The 25,304-nt window shown below is 31.5% G+C and overlaps 1 protein-coding gene across 4 annotated transcripts in view; it reads left to right on the top strand.

Moving 5' to 3' along the window:
• LOC143248740 (phospholipid-transporting ATPase ABCA1-like) overlaps positions 1-25,304 on the top strand; it is a 75,382-nt gene that overhangs the window by 21,102 nt on the left and 28,976 nt on the right. For 3 of the 4 annotated variants that reach the window (XM_076497416.1, XM_076497415.1, XM_076497417.1), the window contains exons 10-33: positions 3,840-3,979; positions 4,858-4,980; positions 5,149-5,367; positions 6,318-6,526; positions 7,747-7,923; positions 8,503-8,725; positions 10,031-10,252; positions 10,886-11,090; positions 11,765-11,884; positions 12,736-12,913; positions 14,059-14,190; positions 14,567-14,706; positions 15,272-15,409; positions 15,806-16,053; positions 17,462-17,573; positions 18,533-18,747; positions 19,958-20,039; positions 20,316-20,468; positions 21,607-21,636; positions 22,180-22,328; positions 22,898-23,025; positions 23,326-23,424; positions 24,667-24,909; positions 25,080-25,263. In XM_076497416.1, the coding sequence (XP_076353531.1) occupies positions 3,840-3,979; positions 4,858-4,980; positions 5,149-5,367; positions 6,318-6,526; positions 7,747-7,923; positions 8,503-8,725; positions 10,031-10,252; positions 10,886-11,090; positions 11,765-11,884; positions 12,736-12,913; positions 14,059-14,190; positions 14,567-14,706; positions 15,272-15,409; positions 15,806-16,053; positions 17,462-17,573; positions 18,533-18,747; positions 19,958-20,039; positions 20,316-20,468; positions 21,607-21,636; positions 22,180-22,328; positions 22,898-23,025; positions 23,326-23,424; positions 24,667-24,909; positions 25,080-25,263 (3,869 nt within the window). The remainder of the gene's footprint in view (positions 1-3,839; positions 3,980-4,857; positions 4,981-5,148; positions 5,368-6,317; positions 6,527-7,746; positions 7,924-8,502; positions 8,726-10,030; positions 10,253-10,885; positions 11,091-11,764; positions 11,885-12,735; positions 12,914-14,058; positions 14,191-14,566; positions 14,707-15,271; positions 15,410-15,805; positions 16,054-17,461; positions 17,574-18,532; positions 18,748-19,957; positions 20,040-20,315; positions 20,469-21,606; positions 21,637-22,179; positions 22,329-22,897; positions 23,026-23,325; positions 23,425-24,666; positions 24,910-25,079; positions 25,264-25,304) is intronic. The other variant, XM_076497418.1, reaches the window with a different exon arrangement.

The raw sequence follows: 25,304 nt of genomic DNA, 5'->3' as shown, positions 1-25,304 counted from the left end.
TAAGGTCAAGTCTCAAATCGAGTCATAAGTCATTTCCTACAAATCTCAAATCAAGTCACAAGTGATTTTGTCCCAAGTCAAGTCATAATGATAAAATGTGTTTGTGAACTAGCAAAATGTTCTATAAATGAGAAACACTGATCTTTTTTGTTAGTTGTCCATAGAAGCCAAAATAAGGTACCCTCAGTTTCTACACAGGCTTGGTAATAGTTTGTTTGGAAGGGATCTTTTCCAATGTATATATATATATAAATGAAATAAACTGGATATAATTAGATCATGATGTTGTGCCAATATGAACTGATGGTACATTCTTTGTGCCTTGTGTGTAACAATTCATGACATTGGAAATCCAATGTCAATGTCTCGCACAGGTTGATAAAGGAAGTATGAACTCTATTATTTTGGACAAGCTGCACTAGCAGTATGATTGTGTTTAATATTAGCATCAAAGTATATGATGTCACTGGCTAGAAGAAGGTAATCAGAATATACACTTTACAAACTGCTACATATTTGTATTATCAGCTGAGGCAGCATTTTCTCACTGAGCTTAGCTCTGTGAGGATGCTTAATGATACCTCCATGGTTGAACACTTGTTCACTGAGAGAACAAGAAGCAAGAACAAACAATGCACTCATAGCTACAGGAAACAGCCTGAAGGGGTCATTGTTATTGACCAACATGAAATTCCTTCTATATCTTGAAGTATCTACTGATTTTGGAAGATACTGATGTTTCAGAAGCTCCACACCAATGTCTGCTTCTCTTGTACCATACAAAATGTCAAGGGATCTTGTGGGGTGGATAATCTTCTTCCTTGCTGCTGGTGTTTGTTTCTACTAGTACTGTGCTAGCCTGAGTCAAGATCAAATCTATATAACGAATGTATGGAAGATCATATTTGTATAATGATTATATGGAAGATCAAATCTGTATAGTGAACACATGGAAGAAAATCTAAAATAAAACAAGTTTTAAGTTAACTTGTCATGCATGCACTTTAACCTGACCTGATCTAATGATGGTTAAATGCAGTGAATGTGAATCACCATCACTGAAATAGTTATAAGCAATAGGCTAACATGTAGCATAAGAAAACATACTTGTAGTGCTGGTTGAGTATAAAGTCTGAATGTACAGATGAGTCGTATCTCATGATTCTCAAGTTTAATTTCATCGGATCACTTCAGGTCACATTTACAGTGTGTACAAAATAACTAGTATTAATTGTTGTTCAATTTACATTAAGTATTTTTAATGTGAATCACCATCACTGAAATAGTTATAAGCAATAGGCTAACATGTAGCATAAGAAAACATACTTGTAGTGCTGGTTGAGTATAAAGTCTGAATGTACAGATGAGTCGTATCTCATGATTCTCAAGTTTAATTTCATCGGATCACTTCAGGTCACATTTACAGTGTGTACAAAATAACTAGTATTAATTGTTGTTCAATTTACATTAAGTATTTTTAAAATGCAGTTGGAGCCATTCAGCATGCCTCTCCTCTTTCAAAGAGATTTTAGGCAGCTTCTACATTTTTGTTCCAAAATATTGCTCTCTTAAAACTAGTCTACACTTCATATTTCACTCCCATGGTTCAAACAGCTGTTGCTGTTTCAATGATGTTTACCTTTTGCAAGTTTCTTGACCTAGTTCTTCACCTATTTTTGATACCAATACATTATGTAGAATGTTGAGTTAAAGTACTGTTAGCAAGAGATTAGTAGGATGGCCAGATCATAGATTGACACTTACTGTGTTGATTCTGTCATTTGTACAGTGACAAAGATTTCTTGGAATCTTTCCACAGTTGATCTTTGAGAGCCCTGGTTAGGCTGGTTCAGGTACAGAACATTAACTAACATGTCATGCATCAAGTTAGTTGCTTCAAGGGAAGGTTTCAAGATGGTAACTAGTTCTTGCAAGTAGTTCTGTTCCCTGCTGCTGAAAGCTACCTCTTTATGTGTTTGTTCTTCCAAGAGATTGTATAATGTCTGATGGTTGAGTCTTAATGTCTTAGGGTTGAGTTCCATCTTGTGCAGTTGAGAGCAATAATTCCTTTGTTAGGCCCAGACCCGTTTTCAAAAGATTCTTTGGAGAAGCAACAGGAATGTAGTAAGGTGTATAGTTTTGAAGCTTTACTCATGGCAAGATTAATTGCTTTTGTTTCCTTCAGTCGATCTGACACCACCAGTTGTAGGGTGTGTGTAAAACATTGCAGATATTGCTTCTGCAGCTCCTGGTCAGTGCCATATCTACATTTTGCTAGTTTTCTTTCTGGAGCTCTTCCCATAAACTGTCATCATCAAAGTCATCAACACTAGTATGTTCTGCATCATCAGTGGTTTTAGAGAAGCACACAGTGAATTATTTCTTTATATTTGATGTGTTTTCAATGTAGTCCAGTTAGTCTTTATTACATGCTAGTCACAGGTGATTTCAAACATCTCATTGATTTTCTGACATGCTTATGAACCTGTGATTCTATTACAGCTTAACAAATACAACCTAATGTTGATAGCAGGCTTTTATTTCAACTGCATGGGCAGTCACACTGAGAAAATCTCTTACCTGTCTGTCTGTTCAACTTTCTACAGTAGAAGAAACCCAGGATGTTTCTTGTAGTTGGATCTTGATGAGGACTTGTTGTTTTGTAGTCATGCCATTAGGATAATACAGTTCCTCTGCTAATTGGCCCATATTGCTCTCTAAAATACTTTTGAAATGATAAAAACCATCATGTTGAATTACTGATGGTGGCATCCTACAGTTAGTAATAAGATCAGATATAATTACCTCGGTAATGGCTCGTTGACAGGGGGTGTGATGTTCCATACACAGTGACTGGACTAGTTATCAAGGATATAATTAATCTCTGGCTTTGATCTATAATTCCAACTCTCATATTTGAGCCACAGTATTCTTAATATTTGTGCTATACTTTAGTTAAAAATAAAACATTTTGATTATTTCAAAAAATAAGAAGAAAGAAAAATAGGTAAGGTGAGCTGAGGACAAGTATGTGAAAGCTTTAACATCTGTTGAAATGAGTCATATACCTTGATGCACGAGTGTGATTTAGGCCATCTAAGCTTAATTAAAATAAGTCATAAACCTTAATGGATGAGTGTGGCTTGATCCTTGTAAGACTAAATAAAATCAATTATAAAGTTTCCAAATATGATAAATTTAGAGTTTTTTTACCAATCTGACCTCTAAATGGCCTTCATATTTTAATGTATTTAGAAAGAAAAATCTGGTTTTGTAACTTGAGCTCTACAGTTCTTTTAATAATTCCATCAAAATTGGGCATGTATTCATGGGCAATTGATATGATTAAGAATATATAATATGAGAATATAAAGCACACATAAAGACCTCAAAGTTGATAGTGAATGTCAAAATTGTTGTGGTTTTGAAGTTGGTCAAAATAAGTGTAATGACATTTTTATGTCTTGATTCAAATACTCAAACAACTGAGTCATTCCAATTCTTATTGGGTAGACTTTTCAAGTATTTATTTCATGGGTGAATGTAAACTGTATTGATTGTACAGTATTTACGTAGTATGCAGTAGATTATATAGAAATTAACATAATTTCTTCTAAATGAGAAACTAGGAATGTTATTATTGTATTTAAGAAAAATTGAAGTAATGTGGTAAGGGTACATTTCATTATGATATTCTTTAAACAGTTCAATGTTAAGCCAGAAAATATGAATATAGTTTAAATGAATGTTGAGTCTTTAAGTAGTGACATCACAATCTGTTCATTAGGAAACAACTCATTGAATTAAATAAGCTTTTGTATTTATTCTTTTCTTTTTAGCTCCAAAGTGCAACAGTCTTTTCAAAACTTTAGAAGAGAATGAGATAACAAGATTCATTTGGAATCAGATGAAACCATTTATTAGGGGGAAAATTTTATTCACACCCAATAATCCAGCTACAAGAAGGATAATTTCTAGGGTAACCAAAACTAACTTTTTGTTGAATTCCAGTTTATAACTTCAGTCTGTCTACCTGTCTTTCTATTCATCCAGTTTATAACTTCAGTCTGTCTATCTGTCTTTCTATTCATCCAGTTTATAACTTCAGTCTGTCTATCTGTCTTTCTATTCATCCAGTTTATAACTTCAGTCTGTCTATCTGTCTTTCTATTCATCCAGTTTATAACTTCAGTCTGTCTACCTGTCTTTCTATTCATCCAGTTTATAACTTCAGTCTGTCTACCTGTCTTTCTATTCATCCAGTTTATAACTTCAGTCTGTCTAACTGTCTTTCTATTCATCCAGTTTATAACTTCTGTCTTTCTATTCATTAATTTCTCCCACATACTTTCCCCCTTTTCTCCAGTTTTTCTCATTAATCATTAAATACAATAATTTTGTGCAGTATTAAACTGAGGTTTGTGTAGTTTCAATAATCAAAACTAGTAATAACTGGCAAAATTAATTTTAATTGTTCAGTTATTTTCATTAGTCATCACACTAACTGATCAATCTTGAAGTATTCAAAATAATGAGAAATCATAATGGAAATATTCTGATAATTTAAATAGTTGGAATAATTGAAAATGGTACTCATTGGAATTATTAAGTTTAGTTATTTTTGTGTCATTCATTAATTTAATCATTTTTTTCAATTAATACTTTTTTCACGTGACATTAATTGATATAATGAATGCTCTTACGTAATAGATTTTTTGGTTAATCAAGTTAACTGTCCAGTTCTAATCGGTAAATATACTTGTAACTGGCACACATATTTTTTTGGTTCTGTGTATGTAGGCTTGGTGTTTTCCATTTTAAATCATCTCATATGATGTTATTTTTTTATGAAACTAGGTAAACTCTACCTTTGCACCTTTGGTAACACTCCAATCTTGGAGTTCACGCTGGCTAGATGTTCTGAGCGTCCAAGTTGAACTGCTAATGCAAAACAGTACAGAAACAATACAGACACTGAAGGTAAAAAAAGTACTCCAAATATTAAATAACATTGTATTTATATTTGTTTTCTTATTTCACAAACATTAATGAAAGTAGCTAGTGTATTGTGCTTTCAATCAATATTGCTTTCACCCTCAGAGGTGTGGACTAAGTTTGTGTTCATGTTTTTGTTGTTTTCCTTTTCAGAAAGTTACATCTCCTGGTGTGTTTTCACTTTCTAATCTCATTCAGGTGATCTTTAAAAACAGCTCCATCAGTGGGCTCTTGAATAACCTTGGAGACCAGACTATTACAGGGCGTTTTGCTGAACAATTTCATGACTACCTGGTTTTGGTATCTGAGAACTGGGAGAGCTGGCTTAACCAGATAAACTTTATCATGCAGGAGGTTAAAGATTATAGCCAGGTAAAAGGTTTTATTGTATGTATAATGAGTTGTTATTGTTTGTAGTTAAGCACAAAGCAACACAATGGACCATCTATGTTGTGCCCACTAAGGGTATTCAAACTGTCTATTTAAGGGTTTTAAGCCATAAGATGTGCTGCTCTATAAACAAGAAATTGAGTAATATCTTGCTTTACAGGCAAAGAAGTTAGCTTTGTTTTCTGTGATTATAGGCTTACCAACTTAATATTGTCCAGCCAACAACTTTAAAAATATTTCAAAGGTTGTGTGTCATATTGTCTTAAATAAACCTGGGCAGTTACTTAAAAGTAATTCTTAACTACATCAGTTTGGACCTACCATTACATCCAGGCTGCTTGACCTGCTTATAGGTTTAATACAGGGTTACTTTCAAGCTCAACTAGCATAATCTGCAGTACATTAAAAACTATTACAGAATATAAATGTGTTGTGTTTTTATATTATTTAGAACATTGCTTCTTCTGTTATTTTTGGCTTTGCAACTGACACTAATAGTCTAAAAGATTGTAATTTATCCTTCTGCAAGAGATCTGAAATACTAAATATTTACTTTGCAAAATACTGAAGATTGGAATAGGATTACTCCATCTGAATTTTTATATGCTTATGAACACATTTTAATTATTTTTTAACCCAGTTTCTACTACTGTTTCATAACACAAGTGTTGATTAAAAAGTTAAAAGAAAAGAACACCTGTTGTGACCTTTGAAAATGTTATTATAAGATATTTTATAATAAACAAGAGAAAAACTTGATGTTGCACACTTATTATTTTATTTCAAACAAATTACAAAGTTTAAGAAAATTTGATAATACTTGTTTTAAAAAATGTGTAAATTAATATGTAGTTAGTTTTCTATTTTTCTTAGAAACCCCACTAATTCCTGTAGTTGTCTCTTTGTAATTAAAGATTTGTTTTTATCCCAAGTGCATTGAGCTGAACAGGTTTGAAGGCTATGACAGTGAGGATGAAGTTATATTCAAGGGGCTGGACTTGCTGGCAGATAACAAACTATGGGCTTCTCTTGTTTTCACCAACATGTATGATTTGAAGGATGACAACCTTCCTCCATACATTAAATACAAAATTCGCATGGATTCTAAGAAAGTGGACAGCACTAAGAAAATTGAGGATATGTAGGTTTCAGTTTTGATTTAGTTAGAATTCATTCTTGTGGACACATATTTTCATATAATTTTATTTCTGTTTGTTACTTTCAGCACTTGGAGCTTTTATGTGGATAAATATGTATTTGTGAGGCATATCTCTTTTTAACTTTTTTCTCTTTTTTTGAGACTATTTAGCTATTACTGTTTTCAATACTTATCTCCTTTATCTGTCTCTGTTTTTGAGATATATATCTTTTATCTATTTCTGTTCCTATGATCTGTCTCTCTTATCTATTTCTGTTTGTTAGATCTATCTTTTTTATCCCTTTCTGTTTGTCAGATTCATCTCTCTTATGTCTTTCTGTTTGTTGGATCCACCTCTCTTATCTCTTTCTGTGTGTCAGATCCATCTCTTTTATCTATTTCTGTGTGTCAGATCCATCTCTTTTATCTCTTTCTGTGTGTCAGATCCATCTCTTTTATCTCTTTCTGTGTGTCAGATCCATCTCTCCTATCTCTTTCTGTGTGTCAGATCCATCTCTTTTATCTATTTCTGTGTGTCAGATCCATCTCTTTTATCTATTTCTGTGTGTCAGATCCATCTCTTTTATCTATTTCTGTTTGTGAAAGCCATCCTTTAAATGTTTCTGTTTGTCAGATCTATCACTCTTATCTGTTTCTTTTATATTTCTCACAAACCCACTTTTGTTTGTGAGACTTCTCTTTTTACTTTTTTCTGAGACCTATCATTTGTTGATATTTCTGCTTCTGAGACCCATCTCTTTTAACCTACTTCTATTTACAAAATCTTTTTTCTTTTTATGTGTTTTTTTCTGTTTTGAGCCATATAATTTTTGCCAATATTTGTTTTAGACCAATTTCTTTTTCTGTGACTTCTTGATTTCAATGAACATGTATTTGTACACATTTCTGCTGGTAAACTAAAAGTGAAAACTGTTGTTACAATGAACATGATAAATTAACTATTGTAATATTTTTAATGTAATAAGTTGAAATAATAACCTTAAATATTTAGTTCAGAATGTCTCATTCTGTAATTAGTTCAACCATTTGTCAAGGTAACATTTTTTTAAAACTAGATTCTGCCTTTAATTTTCAGCTCTTGTACAGAAATCTGTCTATGTTTTCTAAGATTTGTTTTGTATGTGCAAATGAAACTTTGAAGAAACAAAGGATTTACTATTAAGTAAAAGTTGAAGATCTATTAAAGATTTTTTTTCTTGAAGGATTTCTAGACCTGGACCTAGAAGAAGACCTGCAATAGATTTGAAATACTTTACCTATGGATTTGCTTTCCTGCAGGACATGGTAGAACATGCCATTATTCATGAACACACGGGTAGACTGGAAGATACAGGAATATACATGCAGCAGTTTCCATACCCTTGTTACATTTTTGATCAGTGAGTTTTTCCTTTATTTACCCTGTTGAGGTCATCTGTAGATCATAACACGAATATTTTATTCGGCAGCCTTTAGTCGTAATGAAACCAGAATACATTATTTTAAAGTAGAAAAAACAAAAGAAATGTAGTTGCTTGTTGAATGGTAGGAGTGTTGTGTTATAAATAAAATGAAATCAAAAGTAACAGAATGATATTGGAATTCACAGACAAGACATCCTGAGGTCAAAGGCCAGAAGGAATATGATTTCAATGTGTTACTGCTGTAGCAGTGAATATGGAAATATCTCTGTTCCAGGTAACATTAACAAAAACAAATTCTGTACACAATCAGGAAAGTGTGATCCATGAAATTTCCTGATTGAATCTGCTACAGAAAGTAATGCCTCAAACTAAATTTAGCACATGTTCTCAACTGGACATTGCTAGTTCCAGGAAAAATGCATGCTATAAGAGAATAACGTGTGCAGTATTTGCATACCATACTTTCAACTCAATTTTTTCAGATAAATCTAGGATGAAATTAATTTTAAGATATCAACATTTTTTTTCTTTCAAATATTTGAATCTATCTTCCAGGTTCATCATGGCCATTTCTAGATCCTTCCCAATGTTCATGGTTTTGTCCTGGGTATACACTTCTGCCATGATAATTAAAAGCATTGTCCATGAGAAAGAACAACGGCTGAAAGAAGTAATGAAAGTTATGGGTCTCAGTAACGGTGTGCTTTGGCTGGCTTGGTTCATCAACTCCTTCTGTTTTATGACCTTGAGCTGTGCTCTTCTGACTCTTATCCTAGTGGTAAGTTTGACTTAATATATACTTGAATTTAAGACTCTTAATGTTATTCTTACTGTTATGTTTAAGTTAACAGAGAACTTTAAAACTCCTAAGTTCTCTTTTAACACTAGTCTGAGTGGGAGGTATGATATAAAGAGGAGTAACAACATTATTAGTCTTACAGTGGATACACAGCCAACCTCACATTGCACAGACTCTTGGGAATCATTATGATAGTAACCATTAATCTGAGAAATATTTTTTGTCAAAGATCTAGATTACATTTAGGAAAAGAAAGCTCTTTAGGAACATAGAAACACTTCATATTTTTCAAACATTTCTGAACTGTACCACAAAGTAATATGTGGCATTTATTAATAATCATTGGAAAAAAAAAATAACCAGTGGTTTCTCCAGTCAGTAACTTTAAGACCAGGCAAGAAAGGTCATACTCTACTTGTGACCCAAAATTCTTTCATGATGCAAGATATCAGGCTAGTATATTACGTTTTTGTTATAAAACATTTCTGTTTCTACAGGCTTCTTGTAAGCTTTCAGAGAAGATTAAAGATAGCAGGTTAAGATTAAGAACCTACAGTTTGTCTGTTCGTGACACTAATTTTGTGTTGATTATGTACTAGTTACTGTGTAATTTTGTGTTGATTATGTACTAGTTACTGTATAATTTTGTGTTGATTACTTACTAGTTACTGTATAATTTTGTGTTGATTATGTACTAGTTACTGTGTAATTTTGTGTTGATTATGTACTAGTTACTGTGTAATTTTGTGTTTACTTACTAGTTACTGTGTAATTTTGTGTTGATTATGTACCAGTTACTATGTAATTTTGTGTTGATTATGTACCAGTTACTATGTAATTTTGTGTTGATTATGTACCAGTTACTATGTAATTTTGTGTTGATTATGTACTAGTTTCTTCGTAATTTTGTGTTGATTATATACTAGTTACAGACTGTAATTTTGTGTTGATTATATACTAGTTACAGACAGTAATTTTGTGTTGTTTGCTTGCCAGTTTCTATGTAATTTTCTGTTGTTTGATAGAAGCATCTGTGAATTGTTACATGGGTACAGCTTTAATCATTCTTTGTTTTGATTTTACAAAACAGACTTTTTTATGTCTTTTTATAAAAAAACTTTATCCAATCTAACCAATTCTCAGGTATGTTTCTTTCCATGATAAAAGTTTATGAATATCTCACTTATTTTTAGTTTTTGGTAACTGATCTTACTATTACAATATTTCAAACATGTACTAAGACAATGGAACTGAATGTCTGTCTGTGTGTTATCTCTTTTCTAGTTTGGCAAAGTTCTTCTTCACTCTGATGCCATCATCATTTTCCTCTTCCTGATGTGTTATGCTGTGGCCACAATCATGCAGAGTTTTCTCTTGAGCACATTTTTTTCAAAAGCTAACATAGCAGCTGCTGCAGGAGGGATTGTGTTTTTTATTCTCTACTTGCCGTACAACTTTGTCGTTCTGTGGGAGGAAGAACTTACTGTTCATGTAAAAACAGCTGTGGTGAGTACTGTCATGATGAAACCTCTATCTTTAGGTATTAACTTGTAGTTTATTTTAAAACAACTTAAGTGGGTACTGTTATTATGTAAAATATATTTGGCTGTTCCTAGTCAGGCTTAGCTGCTTATATTCAAGTTTAGATATTTGTAGTCAGATTTAGCTGCTTTAAGGCTCATTTAGATGCCATTAGTCAGGCTTAGCTGCTTGTAGTCCAGCGTAGATGTCCACAGTCAGGTTTAACTGTATACAGTTAAGTTTAGCTTCTTGTTGTTAAATATAGTTGTTCCTAATCAGGTTTAACTGCCTTCAGTGAAATGCAGCAACTTTTAATTAAGTTTAAATGCTTGTAATTGAGCTTAGCTATCCCGAGTCAGGTTTAATTCCTTATAGCCCCTAGTTAAGTCCTGAATATCAGACATAACAAAATTTAATCAACACTGATGTAAATCTTAAAATTTATCTTAATAAATATTTCAGCAATGTATAAAACTTCTGCCACCTAACCGTTGAAGTTACGTACATGTGAATGCTATCAGACCAACCCAAATTTTTAGATCAGTGTGAAGAATTTGTTTATATTTTTAGTATTATATATGAATGGTTTTTGAAGTATGCTCATTTTTTATTTTTTAGAGTCTTTTATCAAATGTTGCCTTTGGTCTTGGTTGTAACTACTTTGCCCATTTTGAAGAAGAAGGTGTTGGAGTCCAGTGGTGGAACTTTTCAACAAGCACTCTACCCATTGACAGTTACAGCTTGGCACATTGTATGGGAATGTTACTTTTAGATGGTGTTATCTATGGCATTTTGACCTGGTACATTGAAGCAGTCTTTCCAGGTCAGTTAACCATTACTTTTTATTCCTATTTCAAACAAATGTTTTGGTTTCTGTCTAAGAAACTTCTCCTATTATAACTTTTATGATAATGTTTGTATAGCATTTATCATGTGGTACTACTTCTTAATGAAACATAAAAAAGGAAACTTGTGTTTGATTGACTTTGATAAAAGATTATTTATTTGTTAAAAACTGTGAATACAGTGTTTATTGTATGTCAGAAAACTGTTTAATTAAACAGTATGAATGTTTTTATAATTTTGTTGTTTCCTCTTTAAGTTTTATTTGTACTTATTCAGTAAATTACTGCCTGTAGTAAAACTGCAAACACATAAATAAATCATCAAATATGTTTGTTTGCTTTTACTGCAGACACTAATTTACTGGCCCCACAGTGGCTCAGCAGTATGTCTGCGGACTTACAACGCTAAAATCTGGGTTTTGTAACCCGTGGTGGGCAGAGCATAGATAGCCCATTGTGTAGCTTTGTGCTTAATTCAAAACAACAACTAATTTACTGCATATTTAAACTTAAACATGATTGGTGATCTACTTGTGTATTTTTGTAAGTGTAAATGTTACTTTATTTGTAACTGAATGTGTATATAAAAGATTCAGAATCATTGATGTTCTTGTTAAAACAATGCCATTGAAGCACATGGTTTGTAATTTAGGAAAGTATGGGGTGCCTAAACCCTGGTATTTCTTCATGACTTCATCGTATTGGTGTGGAACGGTGAAAATTAAACCAGTTACATCAGAAGATTCAGAAAGTGGAAGTCATCATTCTCAAGGTAGGAAACATTTTGATTCTCTCTTTTTTTTTCAAAGACTTAACTTTTAGTTTACTGATTTAATTTTGTTGATATGGTCCACATTGTAATCAGTAATTCTGTTTTTCTTCCCCACTGCAACAGTCATTATAAACAAAATGACCAAACTATTGGGTAAAATAACACACTTTTTGTGTAAAGTGCAGCAGAACCCTCATGAATAAAAATGGGATTAGTTCCAGAGGATCAGTTATGTATATTTTTTACACTTTTTGTGTGATTCATATGTTAATAAGGACCCCATTATGAACAAGATTGTGGACTCAAATGGATCCATAATGAGTTTAGAACATGTATGCCTTAAAGAGTAATTCTTGGATTAAAAGAGTTCCTGTATAATACATTACTTTGCTTGGAACTATAGGCACACCAGTTGGATAAGATATCAAAGGACATTGGTTGGGTAAAGATATCAGAGAATGTAATTGTATATATCATTTGGGTAAGGTATCAGAAAAGATCAGTGGTCATATTTTAATAAGATATCAGAAAATTAGTGTTCATATTTGGATAAGATATCAGTTTTCTCCAGAACTACTTGTTATAATTTTTAAGGTTATTAAATTAATTTTACAAGCTCTGCACATTGAACCAAACAAATTCACCTACAGTTTCTCCAGAATGTGTTGTTATAATCTTACAAACTGTATATGTTCATATTTAGCATAACTGTAAATTCTTCAACCATTGATCTACTAGCTAATTTATCTGTTTTTAATCAGTTTTGAATCCTCAGATTTATTAAGAAGATTTTGTAAGAAAAACTTTTTTTATTTTTAAATTATAAATAAATATTTATTACTTTAAAACAGTCAGTTCTGATTTTGAAGAAGAACCAAAAGACTTGCTTCTCGGTGTGTCTATTCTTCATCTGAGTAAGGTTTACAAAAATGGATTGAAACCAGCAGTGGACAACCTGAGTTTAAATTTCTATGAAGGACAAATAACCTCATTCTTAGGTCATAATGGAGCTGGCAAAACCACAACTATGTAAGCTTCAGGTTTTTATGTTTTGTAACACCAGCCATGTAGATCAAATAATTACCAAAACAGTTAAATGAATACCTACTTAACAAAATTAAAATATCCAGTTTATGTAAATTTGAATCTAATATTCATTAAAATAGTTCAAGTGCTGTAAGTTAAAGTCTCCAATACTACTGAAACTATGCTTTTGTATAATTCACATATAAATAAAAATATAAATTTTCAGTCCAATAGAATTGGTAATAAAAGAAACAAACAGCAAGATGTAAGGTTCAACAATTAAACAGTTTGTAGATTTTAAGTTCAATAAATCTTTGATCTTTTTTTAATCTCCAGAAATGTAGAGGTATCATTCAGGCAGCTTTCTCAGTGTGACGGATTTTCTGATATGGTAGAAGTTGCTTTTATTACTTCTTTAGGGGAAGGACAAGGATTAGAATGATCAACGTAGTGGCTTATTATAAAGAAAAGGGTTATTTTGCACATCATATGTATGGTACAACAATAACAATATGTAACAAAATTTTTACTTTTTCTTGTTCCTGGGCAGAAAGTGTTATTTCCCTATTGCTTATGCTTAAAGTAAATGGAAAAGACCTATTTTTCTCTTCAAACTTTGCTTTTATGACCTGGGAGCATATAACAAAAACATTATGGGAGACTATATTTGGGGGCTGACTACTCACTTCTAAACATTTTTGATTCTTGTGTTGTTTTATTCAGACCTTGTGTAAATGAAAATGTGCAAATTTGCCCGTTTTTACTTAGAAAATAGGTTAATTTCTAAATTTCATTACCCAGATCAAAGAAACAAAGTTTCAAGGGAATACTGGCCATTTTCTGTACTTTTATAACACAAGCAATTAAGAAATATCACATGCTATCCAGGAACAAAATTTGTTCTACATAGTGTAATGCCAGGCATATTTAGATGAGTTTAAGCTGCTTGTAATTGTAGAAGGTGTTAATTAGAATTGTAAATAACCTTCGTGGATGATGCATAGATGACTAATTTCATCTACGTGTCACAGACCCATTTCCTGGCTTATTGCAGTTATAAAGTATAAATAGATTGCTGTTGTTTTTTTTCCTACTGATTTTCTCCATAACTATTTAGTTTATTAAATTATACTTTGTTTTCATTTAAGATCCATCCTGACAGGCATGTTCCCCCCAACTCTGGGAACAGCCAAGATATATGGTTGCGATATTCGCACTGATATGGATATCATCCGGAAGAACCTAGGAACTTGTCCACAATACAATGTGCTTTTTGATCAGTAAGTTAAAACGTATTTTCTGGAAAGTGAAAAGGGTTACTTATGTCACTTAATGTAAACATTTTGTTTCAACAAAATATTGAGAATTTTCTTGCATTGTTTTGTGTTTGTTAGTAAATGTGTTTAGATTTAAGTTTTTTTTTGTTGTTTTTCTCCTTCACACATCTTCATTCTTTTCATTTTTCTCTCCAGTTGTATGGTATTATTTTGATAAAGTATTTTTCTCAATTTTATCCAGGTTATCAGAATTGTAGCATCTATGGTTTTATGTATTATTTTATTTAAACAATAACAACAAAATATATATAATCAATAGAGCAACATCTATTGTTTTATGTATTACTTTATAAAATATATATATATTTTTTTTATTCAGATTATCCGTATTGGAACATCTATGGTTTTACGTTCGTTTAAAAGGAGCATCAGAAAAAGATGCCCAGTTAGAATCTCAAAGTATGGTAGAAGATCTTGGATTAGGCCAGAAAATGGATGAGTCTTCAAAAAACTTGTCAGGTTCGTGAACGTAAAGGAAATATAATGAAAAGTTTTCAAGTTATATAATTTGAATCTTGAGGAAGGTCTATGTTTACCTTTTGAATCTTGAGGAAGGTCTATGTTTACCTTTTGAAAGAGAAGAATGCTTAAATTGTCAGCATTTTTTAAATCAGTTCTACTGATTTAATTTACATTTCATCAGGTTTGTAGAGAGAAAGCGTGTCAAAATGTTGGTTTATTTTAAACTGTTATTTTTATAACTATTCAGGTAATTTCTGTCTTTAATAACAGTTTTGTAGATGTCAGATCAGTTTGTGGTTAAAAACACATTCATTTATCAGTTGAATCTCAGCAGTATTTCACACTGAATCTCAATGATTATGAAAGTTTTTATTAAACTTTCTTAACATATTTAGCTATATTCCTTTGAAATTTTAATATTAAAGTGCTTTTCTTGTGCATTTCAGGTAACGGTTCAGATTTTTAAGTGTCAGTTTAAGAAAAAGAAACTGTAAAGATGTGTTTTACTAGTTCCCATGATAAAATACATACATACAAATACAAAGCTGTTTTTGTACTGAAGGAGGTATGCAGAGAAAACTCTCCATTGCTGTTGCGTTCGTTGGAGGATCTAGAACAGTTATTTTAGATGAGCCCACAGCAGGAGTTGATCCTTATGCTCGAAGATCAATCTGGGAAATGCTTTTGAAATATAAAACAGGTGAGTAGTAGAGGTACTTTTATCACAGTTATAATTAAGATGAAGAAAATGTATTAGCATTACTCTTCTCTGCTTTTTCTAGTTATTGCTGCAAAACTGTAAAGTTGAAATTACCGAGTTTTCTCTATTTCTATAGTTAATATATTTTAAAAGTCAGAACTCCCATTCACCCTCCCCCCAAAAAATATAATCTGTTTGTAGAGATTAGTTAAATAATGGAACATCTAGAACAAGTACTAAATTGAGAGAAAAATTACGTGGTACTAACAGATCATTTGTTATTAAAGCAACACAATGCATATTTATCTCAACTTTTCATTTCTAATAAGCTAGAGTATCATAAGTGTATTGAGTATCATGGATGGTATTTAAATGTAAATAAAACTTTGACTTTAGGAAGGACTATTATATTGACTACACACCACATGGATGAGGCTGACTTGCTAGGGGATCGTATCGCTGTAATCTCACAGGGAAAACTTAGGTGTTCAGGATCTTCACTTTTTTTAAAAACTCGATTTGGAAGTGGTTACTATCTCACTCTAGTGAAAGCACTGTCTTACAGAACAAATGGTGCAGAAGGAAAGAAAAAAAGGCAGTCACTCCAAAGGTCCCGGGAAACTGACGGGGCCAATGGGCAACATGTAAGACGGATTACATTTTATTTCACTATTTGGACTTAAAGCACAAAAATAAAATATTTCTAATTTCCTGAATGCAATTAGATTTTTATATAAACTGACCTTTGTCCTTCTTGTTTGAGAAAACATCGAAAACTATGTTTTATGATTAACTACTTTTGTGGTGACAAAAAAAAAGTGTTAGAAAAAACTTTGATTCTATTATTCTTATTAAAATGCTTCACTACCCATGCTTTATTGTTTTTAATATATCTTTAACCACCTCACCTTTCTTAGCAACATTTATTTAACCTCCTCATTATTCTTAGCAAAATTTCTTTAACTCCCTTATTCATAACAACTTTTCCTTAAACCTTATCTATTTTTAATAGCATCTTATTAACCTCTTCATCCTTCTCAGTAACGTTTTTTAACCCCTCATTATCCTTACTAACCTTTCCTTAATCCTCTGTTACTATCAATAACACTTCTTTAAACCCTCATTATTATTAATACTCTTCCTTAACCCTCCTCTAGCATTTTTTCTTGATCATACTTTTTCAGATACTTAGTTTGCAATTTAATACATTGAAGAAAATTGTTGGAATATTTTTATTAAAGCTATTATTATGTTCCTGGTCTCATTTCTTTATGTAATTACATTAATATGACAAACCTCTTTTAAGTTCGAATATTTTGGAATTTAGATAGTTTGGAATATAAATTTGGAGGAAATGTAAGCCTTTTTTCTACCTACTACACAAGAATGGTTTCTATAATGTTCAGTACTGATAAATGACAACATATTATAGGAGTTATTTTTTTAAGATATCACATTTATTAGTTTTTTTACACTAGAGTTAACTGCATAAAAATGGATTTCAAGATTACTTATTTCAATTATAAAAAGCCTGGCATGGCCTAGCGCGTAAGGCGTGTGACTCGTAATCTGAGGGTCGCGGGTTCGCGCCGTGTCGCACCAAACATGCTCGCCCTCCCAGCCGTGGGGGCGTTATAATGTGACAGTCGATCCCACTATTCGTTGGTAAAAGAGTAGCCCATGAGTTGGCAGTGGGTGGTGATGACTAGCTGCCTTCCCTCTAGTCTTACACTGCTAAATTTGGGACGGCTAGCACAGATAGCCTCAAGTAGCTTTATGCGAAATTCCAAAACAAACAAACAAACAATTACAAAAAATCACATATTAATGTAAATAAAATTTTCTGAGCTAAGTACATGTGAAGATATTGATTTGTTTAGATACAGCTTATTTAAAATTTAATTGAAAGTGATGGAAACTTGAATTAAACATTTTCTCCAGAGAAATATTTTAGTTGTGAAACTCTTATTAAAGTACCAGTCAAAATAGATTTTATACTTGTGACAGTTTTTGAAGAATTAACTTTTGAAATGTTTCATCCTGTTCACGTAGGAGGTAGATGATGAGGGTGTTGCTGACATGTCAGCTACAGACTCAAAGTCTGATCATTCTGAAAACTCCAGTGCTGTGGAAAGTCCTTCACAAGTAGTTGTATTTCCCTGGGGTAAGTGTCACACATGTTTGTATTTCTCCTGTGGGTAAATATCAGAAGTAATTTTATTTCCTGTGGGTAAATATCATAAGTGGTTGTATTTCTCCTGGGGTTGTTACGAATAGTTTTTCAACAAGTAGCAAAAGTAATTTTGTTTCTTGTTGTTTTTTTTCCATCTTATGTGAAACTTGTGCATTTTAAATTTTATTTTACATGAAATAATGAAAACAAATTGTCTAAGAGAATATTTTTCTTTTTAAAATTTATAATTAAAAGTATGAATGTTTCAAATAACTACTAAGTATCTGTAAGAAAATGCAAGTGCCATTAATGGATCAAACTAGAAAAAAACTGCTACTTTGGATATTATTGTAAAGATAATTCTTATACATAATTTACCTGAATTGGGATTTTAGTTTGTGTTTTCACTTACTGTATTATTACATGTATATACCTTTGTTAAATGTATTTGATGTTGTAGCCTAAGTTTTTCAGTTTAGAAAATTGTATTGAGTTTTGACCTCAGAAATGACTTGAGCAGTTCATAATGCAAGTTAGGCTAAGTGGATTACAATTGATTATTTTGTCCATTAATAAATTTTCTAATGACATCTTGTTTGATTGGTTTTTATTAGTCAGTTAATTCAATTCTGTGATTATTGAATTTGTTTTGATGAAATAATAAGAGATACTTCATCCATTTTCTAATGTGAAAGAATTATCCTGTAACTTGTAGTAAGTGAAATTGTTGTATTAGTAACTGCTATTAACTTAAGCCTATCAGTGACCATAAGTAAAATTAATTTGTAGAACATGAAGCTTAAGAAATTAAAAACGTTTATTTTTGTTATGTGAACTGGACTTTGTATTCATTTATAAAGATCTGACAGTTAAACATAGATTTGTTTGTGTACTTCACAACATTCTACGAACATCAGTAGAAAGTAGTTTAATGTGTTATTTTCTCTTAGAACGTCCATGTTCAGTTTCCAAGGTAACAGCTTTTATCCGTGCTTATATTGCTGAAGCAAGATTGATAGAGGATGTGGGTTCAGAGCTTTCATACCTACTTCCACCAGGTGCCCAGAATACCAACACTTTGGGCCACTTGTTTGAAGCACTTGATGCTAATTTAGATGCCCTGTGTATTAGTAGCTATGGAATATCGGACACTTCCTTAGAAGAGGTGTGACAGTAGTTAGTGATGTCTATAAAAACAGACTAATTGATAAAAAATAATTATTTTATTTTATTTTTTAATCAAAAATTTCATATTTATTTATAAATGTTTCTAATAAGTAATCTTACTTTTCACACCTGAAATGGATTTTTTGTGTGATATTCTGTTTTGATAAAACCTCTGATGTAGCCAGTCTAAATAATTTTAAATGACAACATGTAGATTAAAACCTTTCAGCATTCTGAAGTCTCACATATTGTTTGACATAAGATAAGTTAACTCTTTTCCTTTGCAATTAAAATTTTCGTTTTTTTTATTTAACTTCAATAAAAATTTCATGTGATTCATGTGATTTGTAAGAAGCCCATTTCTAATTATTGCCTTTTGTGTCAAAAGTATCAGAAGGATTTGTAGCTCTTCAAGTAACCTTCATAAACTTGGTATTGTTATCATAATAACATGTTATACAGGATTGAGTACATTGTATTTAAACAATTTTGAATATGCAGATCAAAAATATACAGCTCATATTTATCACAACTACATTTTGAAATTTCATATATATTGTAATACCACTGAAAGCTGATCACTTTTAGACATTAATAACCCTTTCTAGTGCAAAATATTCTTACACTCACACCAAAAGATGTGTTCAGATCAGGAATTTAGAAATTCCAAGACTTAATACCATTGAAAAACAGGGAAATATGTATGAACTTGGAGACTCAGAGGTCTGCTTGGAAAAGCAACATAAGTCGTGTGTACAGAAGTTGCTTTCATGACATACAAGTTCAAATGTTGCATACCTTAAGCATCTGAAGGTTTGTATGGTTATTGTAGTATTTATATAAAGACATACTAGTCAGGTAGCTGCATGCAGGGCCTGTGGATCTCTGTGTAATAAGACTGTTAAAATGGGTGCTGGGAAAGCATCTGTACACTAGATGGCTCTTTGAAAGTGCAAAGATATAGTCTGAACATAACAGCTTTACAATATAATTTACTCTACAGGGGATAAAATGCATGATTTGACATGATGACAAAAACTATAGGAACATGATTGGACTCCAAAACAAATTTAATATAATGTAGTCAATCTCTGTAACAGAGAAAAATATCTAATGTTGATATTATCATTACAGATGTTCTTGAGTGAGTTAGTTTCAGTTGCAATTTCTTATAGGCTTACGAAAAGGATGGTCTGTTATTTTGATAGGTGTTTTTGAAAGTTACCAGTGTAGAGGGTGAACAATTGAATGAAGATGCTTTGACCAATGCTGTAGAGAGTTTAACTGAAGGTAAGGCATTGTCTTTCTTTGTCAGCAAATACTGAGCTGTAGTTACAAAATAAACTTGTTTTAACCTGTTAATATTAGCTGTAATATGCACAGAATATGTCTGTAGTTTGTTCATGATTGTGCTTGAGATATCCTTTAGAAAGTTATTTTAAAAACTTATGCATTTCATAATGCTAATAGTCTTGTGTACAATAGATTAGTGATAGAAGTATTATAATATGTGATATACTTAATGCAAGTAAGATGAGATTTGTTTGAACTGACATGTGTCAATAGGTGGAAAGTATGCCACTCGAGTAAGAACTGAGAGCCTGCATGGCTCGAGTTTATGGAATGCGGTAAAGGCTCTCCGATTCAAACATGTACAGGGACTGATTAAGCCACAGCATTCTGATCCTAATATGCTGGGCAATGGGTCAGATGAATCAGGTCAGACAGAATGTTTCTTTTAACTTTCATATTTATGTGTAAAAAAAAACTTTCTTCATTTGTATCATTGAGTTATTGTACCAAATTGCTTTATATCCATGTGTGTACTTCACATCTACATATAAATTTATATTCATGTGTAGACTTTATGCCACATTTAATCTTATATTCATGTGTGGACTTTACACCACGTGTAACTTTATATCTATGTGTAAACTTACTTTATATTCAAACATAGCTTTACACCTGTATATAGACATTATACTATATGTAAATTTATATATCCATAGATGTGTATTTGTACCTATGTGTAGACTTTATATATAAATATTGTGCTTATACTTATATGTAGACATGGCCAGGTGGTTAGGGTGCTTTTCTAGCAGTTTGTGGGCCACAGGCTTGAATTCCCATCCCAACATAAATGCTTGCCCTTTCAGCCATGGAGTCATTATAATGTTATAGCCATTCCCACTATTTGTTGGTAAAAAGAGTATCCTAAGAGTTGACGTGGGTGGCAATGACTAGTTCCTCAGTGTTAATTAGGAATGGCTAGTGCAGCTACCCTGCCATGTAGCTTTGTGCAGATTTTCAAACAAACAAGACCTATACTTATTATATTTATATCTGTATGTAGATTTTATACATAGATATAATATTTATACCTATGTGTAGACATGTATATATAAATAAATATTACGTTTAGACCTATGTGTAGACTTTGATATTGCATATGAGATTGATATTCGACTTAGAAAGAAAAATTTACAATATTGTTGAAGTGACCATTGTTTGGAAAATCTGAGTTACTTTTACTTTCTGAAGTAAATACTCTATGTTATTGTTTTCAACTATATAAATAATCATTTTTGACCAAATTAATAGTTTTATAATTGTTGAATGTTTACTGGTATTATTAGTTGCAGTATTTTTTGTTCTTTTGGAACAAGGTTTCAATTGCTGTATAAATCACACTGTATCATTAAACACCCATTTCAGTGTATCTGTACAGAGTGTTTGCTGTTTAAGTGTTTGCTGTTTCTTGTGTTAAATGTTTCTTTATTCAAACATCAGCAGTAATCGCATTATTTTCAAGTAATCTGTTTTGATTATGATCTTCGTTACTTTTCCAATACAGCTGCTTCTCAGAGACTTACAGAAGGAGGGAGTGAGTTGTTTGTTTTATTATTGTGCCTGCATGCTAACTAGAGTTTCACAGTGTAGCTGGGGTTATTCTTTAATTTCATGCATGACTAATAATGGCTTGTTACTAGTCTCATGGTTTTATTGTTACTAATATTTGTAGGTTTAGGACTCCCTTTCTTTTTTTCTTGTTTTTTAAAACTTTTTTCATAGCTTCCATTCTTTTTTAATGTTTGAATCATTTTGATAAATCAAAAATTTAAATTTTCAGCAGAACTTAATAATCATTTAAAATAGTGTTATTAAATCTAGTGATACTATATTAAGTTTTTGTTCATAAATCTGATAATTTCTGTTTGTTTTCTAAACATGATATCAACCTAGAACTATAAATGTAAAAGTTAATGTAAGAAAACAGTTGTTTATGGATATTTAATATTAAATAAAATGAAGTAAAGCCAAAACTTGTTTTCAATTTAAGATATGTTAATAGTTTGAGTACACACTTATTAGTATTATACATCATGGTGTGTAATGACTTTATGATATTTTTTTGTGATGAATTAAGATGGTGAGAATGGGCTGGAACTTCCTTCTCCACCAATAGATGATAGAAAAAGGTTGACAGGGATGGCATTGGTGTTTCATCAGATCAAGGCCATCCACAAACGTCGTTTTCACCATACTATAAGGAATCGTAAAGGTATATTTTGTGAGGTAGGTATTTCTTTTATTTTAAAACATTTTAGAAATATGAAAAACTTGAACACTTGTAATAACATACATATATTAGAATCTTAATGTGCTACTATTCTGTAGTTATTGGTTAATAAACATCAAACATGTACAAACAATTTAGAAAATGAAGAGAAAAAGAAATTAGATTCATGAACAAATATTTAATATTGTATCACTAGATTTAATAATACTATTTAAAGTCAATATTAAGTTTTGGACTGATGTAACTTTGCATTTCATTTAACAGTTGCTATGGTTTTTAGTACTTTAAAAATTACTAAACCATCATTTAACTGACCACTATCAGGATTGGTGTAACTGGCATGTCGCTGAACAGCTGCTGTGATTGTTGGTACTTGAAGGAAAGATTATTAAACCAGTATTTAGCTTATCTGTATCAGGACTCTCGTAACTTGGCATGTCAGTACTTGTTTTGCAAATTAAAGCTTTAAGCATGAAAAAAAAAAATTAATTGTAAAGGTTTTGTGATGAGATAATAATGTATCAAGCTATAGTAATATTTTATTTTTATTTTTCCATTGACGTAGATTATTTTACCATCTGTATTTGTATGTTTGGCTCTTCTGCTAACTCTGATGATACCCCCTTTCATGGAAGAACCCCCTCTAGAATTAACTCCGTGGCTATATGGACCACCTAACTACATATTTTATAGGTAGGGTTTTGTTTTCAACTTAATAACTGACAGTTAATCAACAAAGTATAAAAATCTGACCTTAACTTATAAATAATGTAGTTGTTTCATGAAGAGCTGTTTTTATTTGAAATTTTTTCATTCTTACTGACAGGGTGAAATGTTCACATTGAAAGCTTGACTTTCTCTATATGAATCTGATATTAAACTAAAGAGCTTTCTTTAAATGTGTGATAATGAGCTAGTTTTGCTTTTTAAACTTGAGATTTTAAAAAAATTTGTTCCAGAGAAATATTTATCTGTATAATTGTTTTGCTTTAGTAATAAAGATCCAGATAATCCACTGACCCAAGCTTACATTGAACAACTCTTGGGAAACCCAGGTCTTGGAACACGTTGTGTAGCAGGGGACCCACTTAGGTAAGTGACATCTTGCAAACAAAATTGCAAAACACAGAGTTAGAACATCAAAATAAGGTTAAATTGCTGTATGTTTATATCATGGTTAATTTTGATGTTCTAACTCTGTGTGTGTTTATGTCTTATTTGCATTTTTATATTTAAACTTTTTATGTGTTTCGATCATGGTTTATTCTGATGTTTTCAACTCGACATGTTGAGATCAAGATTTATTTTGATGCTTTAACTGCTGTCTCCAACTTTAAAATTATTCAACAGCATAGCAACAAATCACTCTTCTGAAAGACCTACATTGCTTGTTTTTTTACACAGTTTTGTACAGAATACTATTTTCTCTTTTTCAACCTAGTAACAAATAAATTGATTAGTTTAGTATGTGACTTTCAGAATCTAGACCATTTTAACCTAAGAAGAACTAGCATTATGAGTTTTAATGAACCAAACATATTGATTAGAAATTTTATAAGAATTTATATCTTTATTACTGTAACTTTGAAATCTGTTTAAAGGAAATCCAAAGCAGTTGTTTTTGTTTGACATCTGAAGGAGTTTAGTTGCATGTAACAGTGCCCAGTGAAGGTGGTAAAAGAGATTCACATACCTGGTAAAACAAAAGAATTTATCTCAGTTTGAGCTTAGTTTGTCAAATATTTTACATTTCTTCCACCAACAGAAATGATTCAGCTATTACGTGGTACTAGCTATGATACTGATATGTATGTATCTGTCTAGTGAGTTTTTCATTAGTTTTAATGCAATTCAGTGTAAAATTTTCCACCATGAAGATGACCCTAGCCTAAACTCTGAATAAATAAACAAATGTTTTCCCAAAACCAGCTCATTTTTTACTTTTCAAATTACAATACACATTTTGTATTGATAGGTTTGTATGATCCTGATAATTTTGTATCCATATTGTCTTCAGCTGCTTCATTCACCTGTGTTTGAATATAAAGCAAAATGTAATTAATCTTTGTTCTACTTGTCATGAGTTTTTCATATTCAGATTTGTCATGTTTTATTTGAGTTAAAGTTTTATATTTCTTTGATCTTTAGGACAGGACCTTGAAATTAGTAGATTTTTGGTTATATCTGAAATGATGTTTAAGGGCCCTTAAGCTATGGAAATATCATTATTTAATAAGGAATAAACTAAAGCATGGCTTAACTAATCATATAATAGGTATTTACTTTATAATAGGAATTTATGGTTCTTGTTCAACAAGTTTTTTGTTATTTCAGGGAGTTACCATGTAAGCCAACATTCATAAACTCATCTTTGTTACTACCTCAGTATAACTTATCTCAAGCAAACAGAATTGTTCCCTGTAACTGTAATTTTGGAACACAGCACTGTCCAGCAAATGTGGAAGGACCAGAACCTCCTAGTGTGGTTTCCAGTACTACAGACATCATCTACAATATGACTGGTCGAAATATTTCAGACTGGCTTGTTAAAACTACCAAAAAGTATTACAAAAAAAGGTTTGAAATGGTTTAGATATTAATTTATAGGAATAATACATAAAATAACTCAAGTTTTTGATTAATTAAATAAAGCTTCCTCCTAAGGACTATCAAATTCTAGTGTAGGTGTTTCATACAGAATTTGTGTTTTTGGTATGATTAATACTTATACTATTATGCACGAATAGATATGGAGGTTTTACATTTGGAGAAAAAAATCTTCTTGGAAGTTTTAACTTCACATCTGTAAAAGAAGTGGCACATCAATTAATTGAAGCTAGTGGCTTCTCGAAGAAGTGGAAGGAGGTGGAGACGATGATAGACAAAATAGAGAAACAACTTCATAATGTACAAGTTTTTGATAACATCAAGGTAGAGCAAACTTTTTATTTTAATATCTTATGCTGTGTTTT

This window comes from Tachypleus tridentatus, chromosome 4, assembly GCF_004210375.1.
Source record: "Tachypleus tridentatus isolate NWPU-2018 chromosome 4, ASM421037v1, whole genome shotgun sequence".
Taxonomy (NCBI): domain Eukaryota; kingdom Metazoa; phylum Arthropoda; class Merostomata; order Xiphosura; family Limulidae; genus Tachypleus; species Tachypleus tridentatus.
Note: the sequence above shows the minus strand (reverse complement) of the source record. Positions and strands in the feature narration are given on the sequence as shown.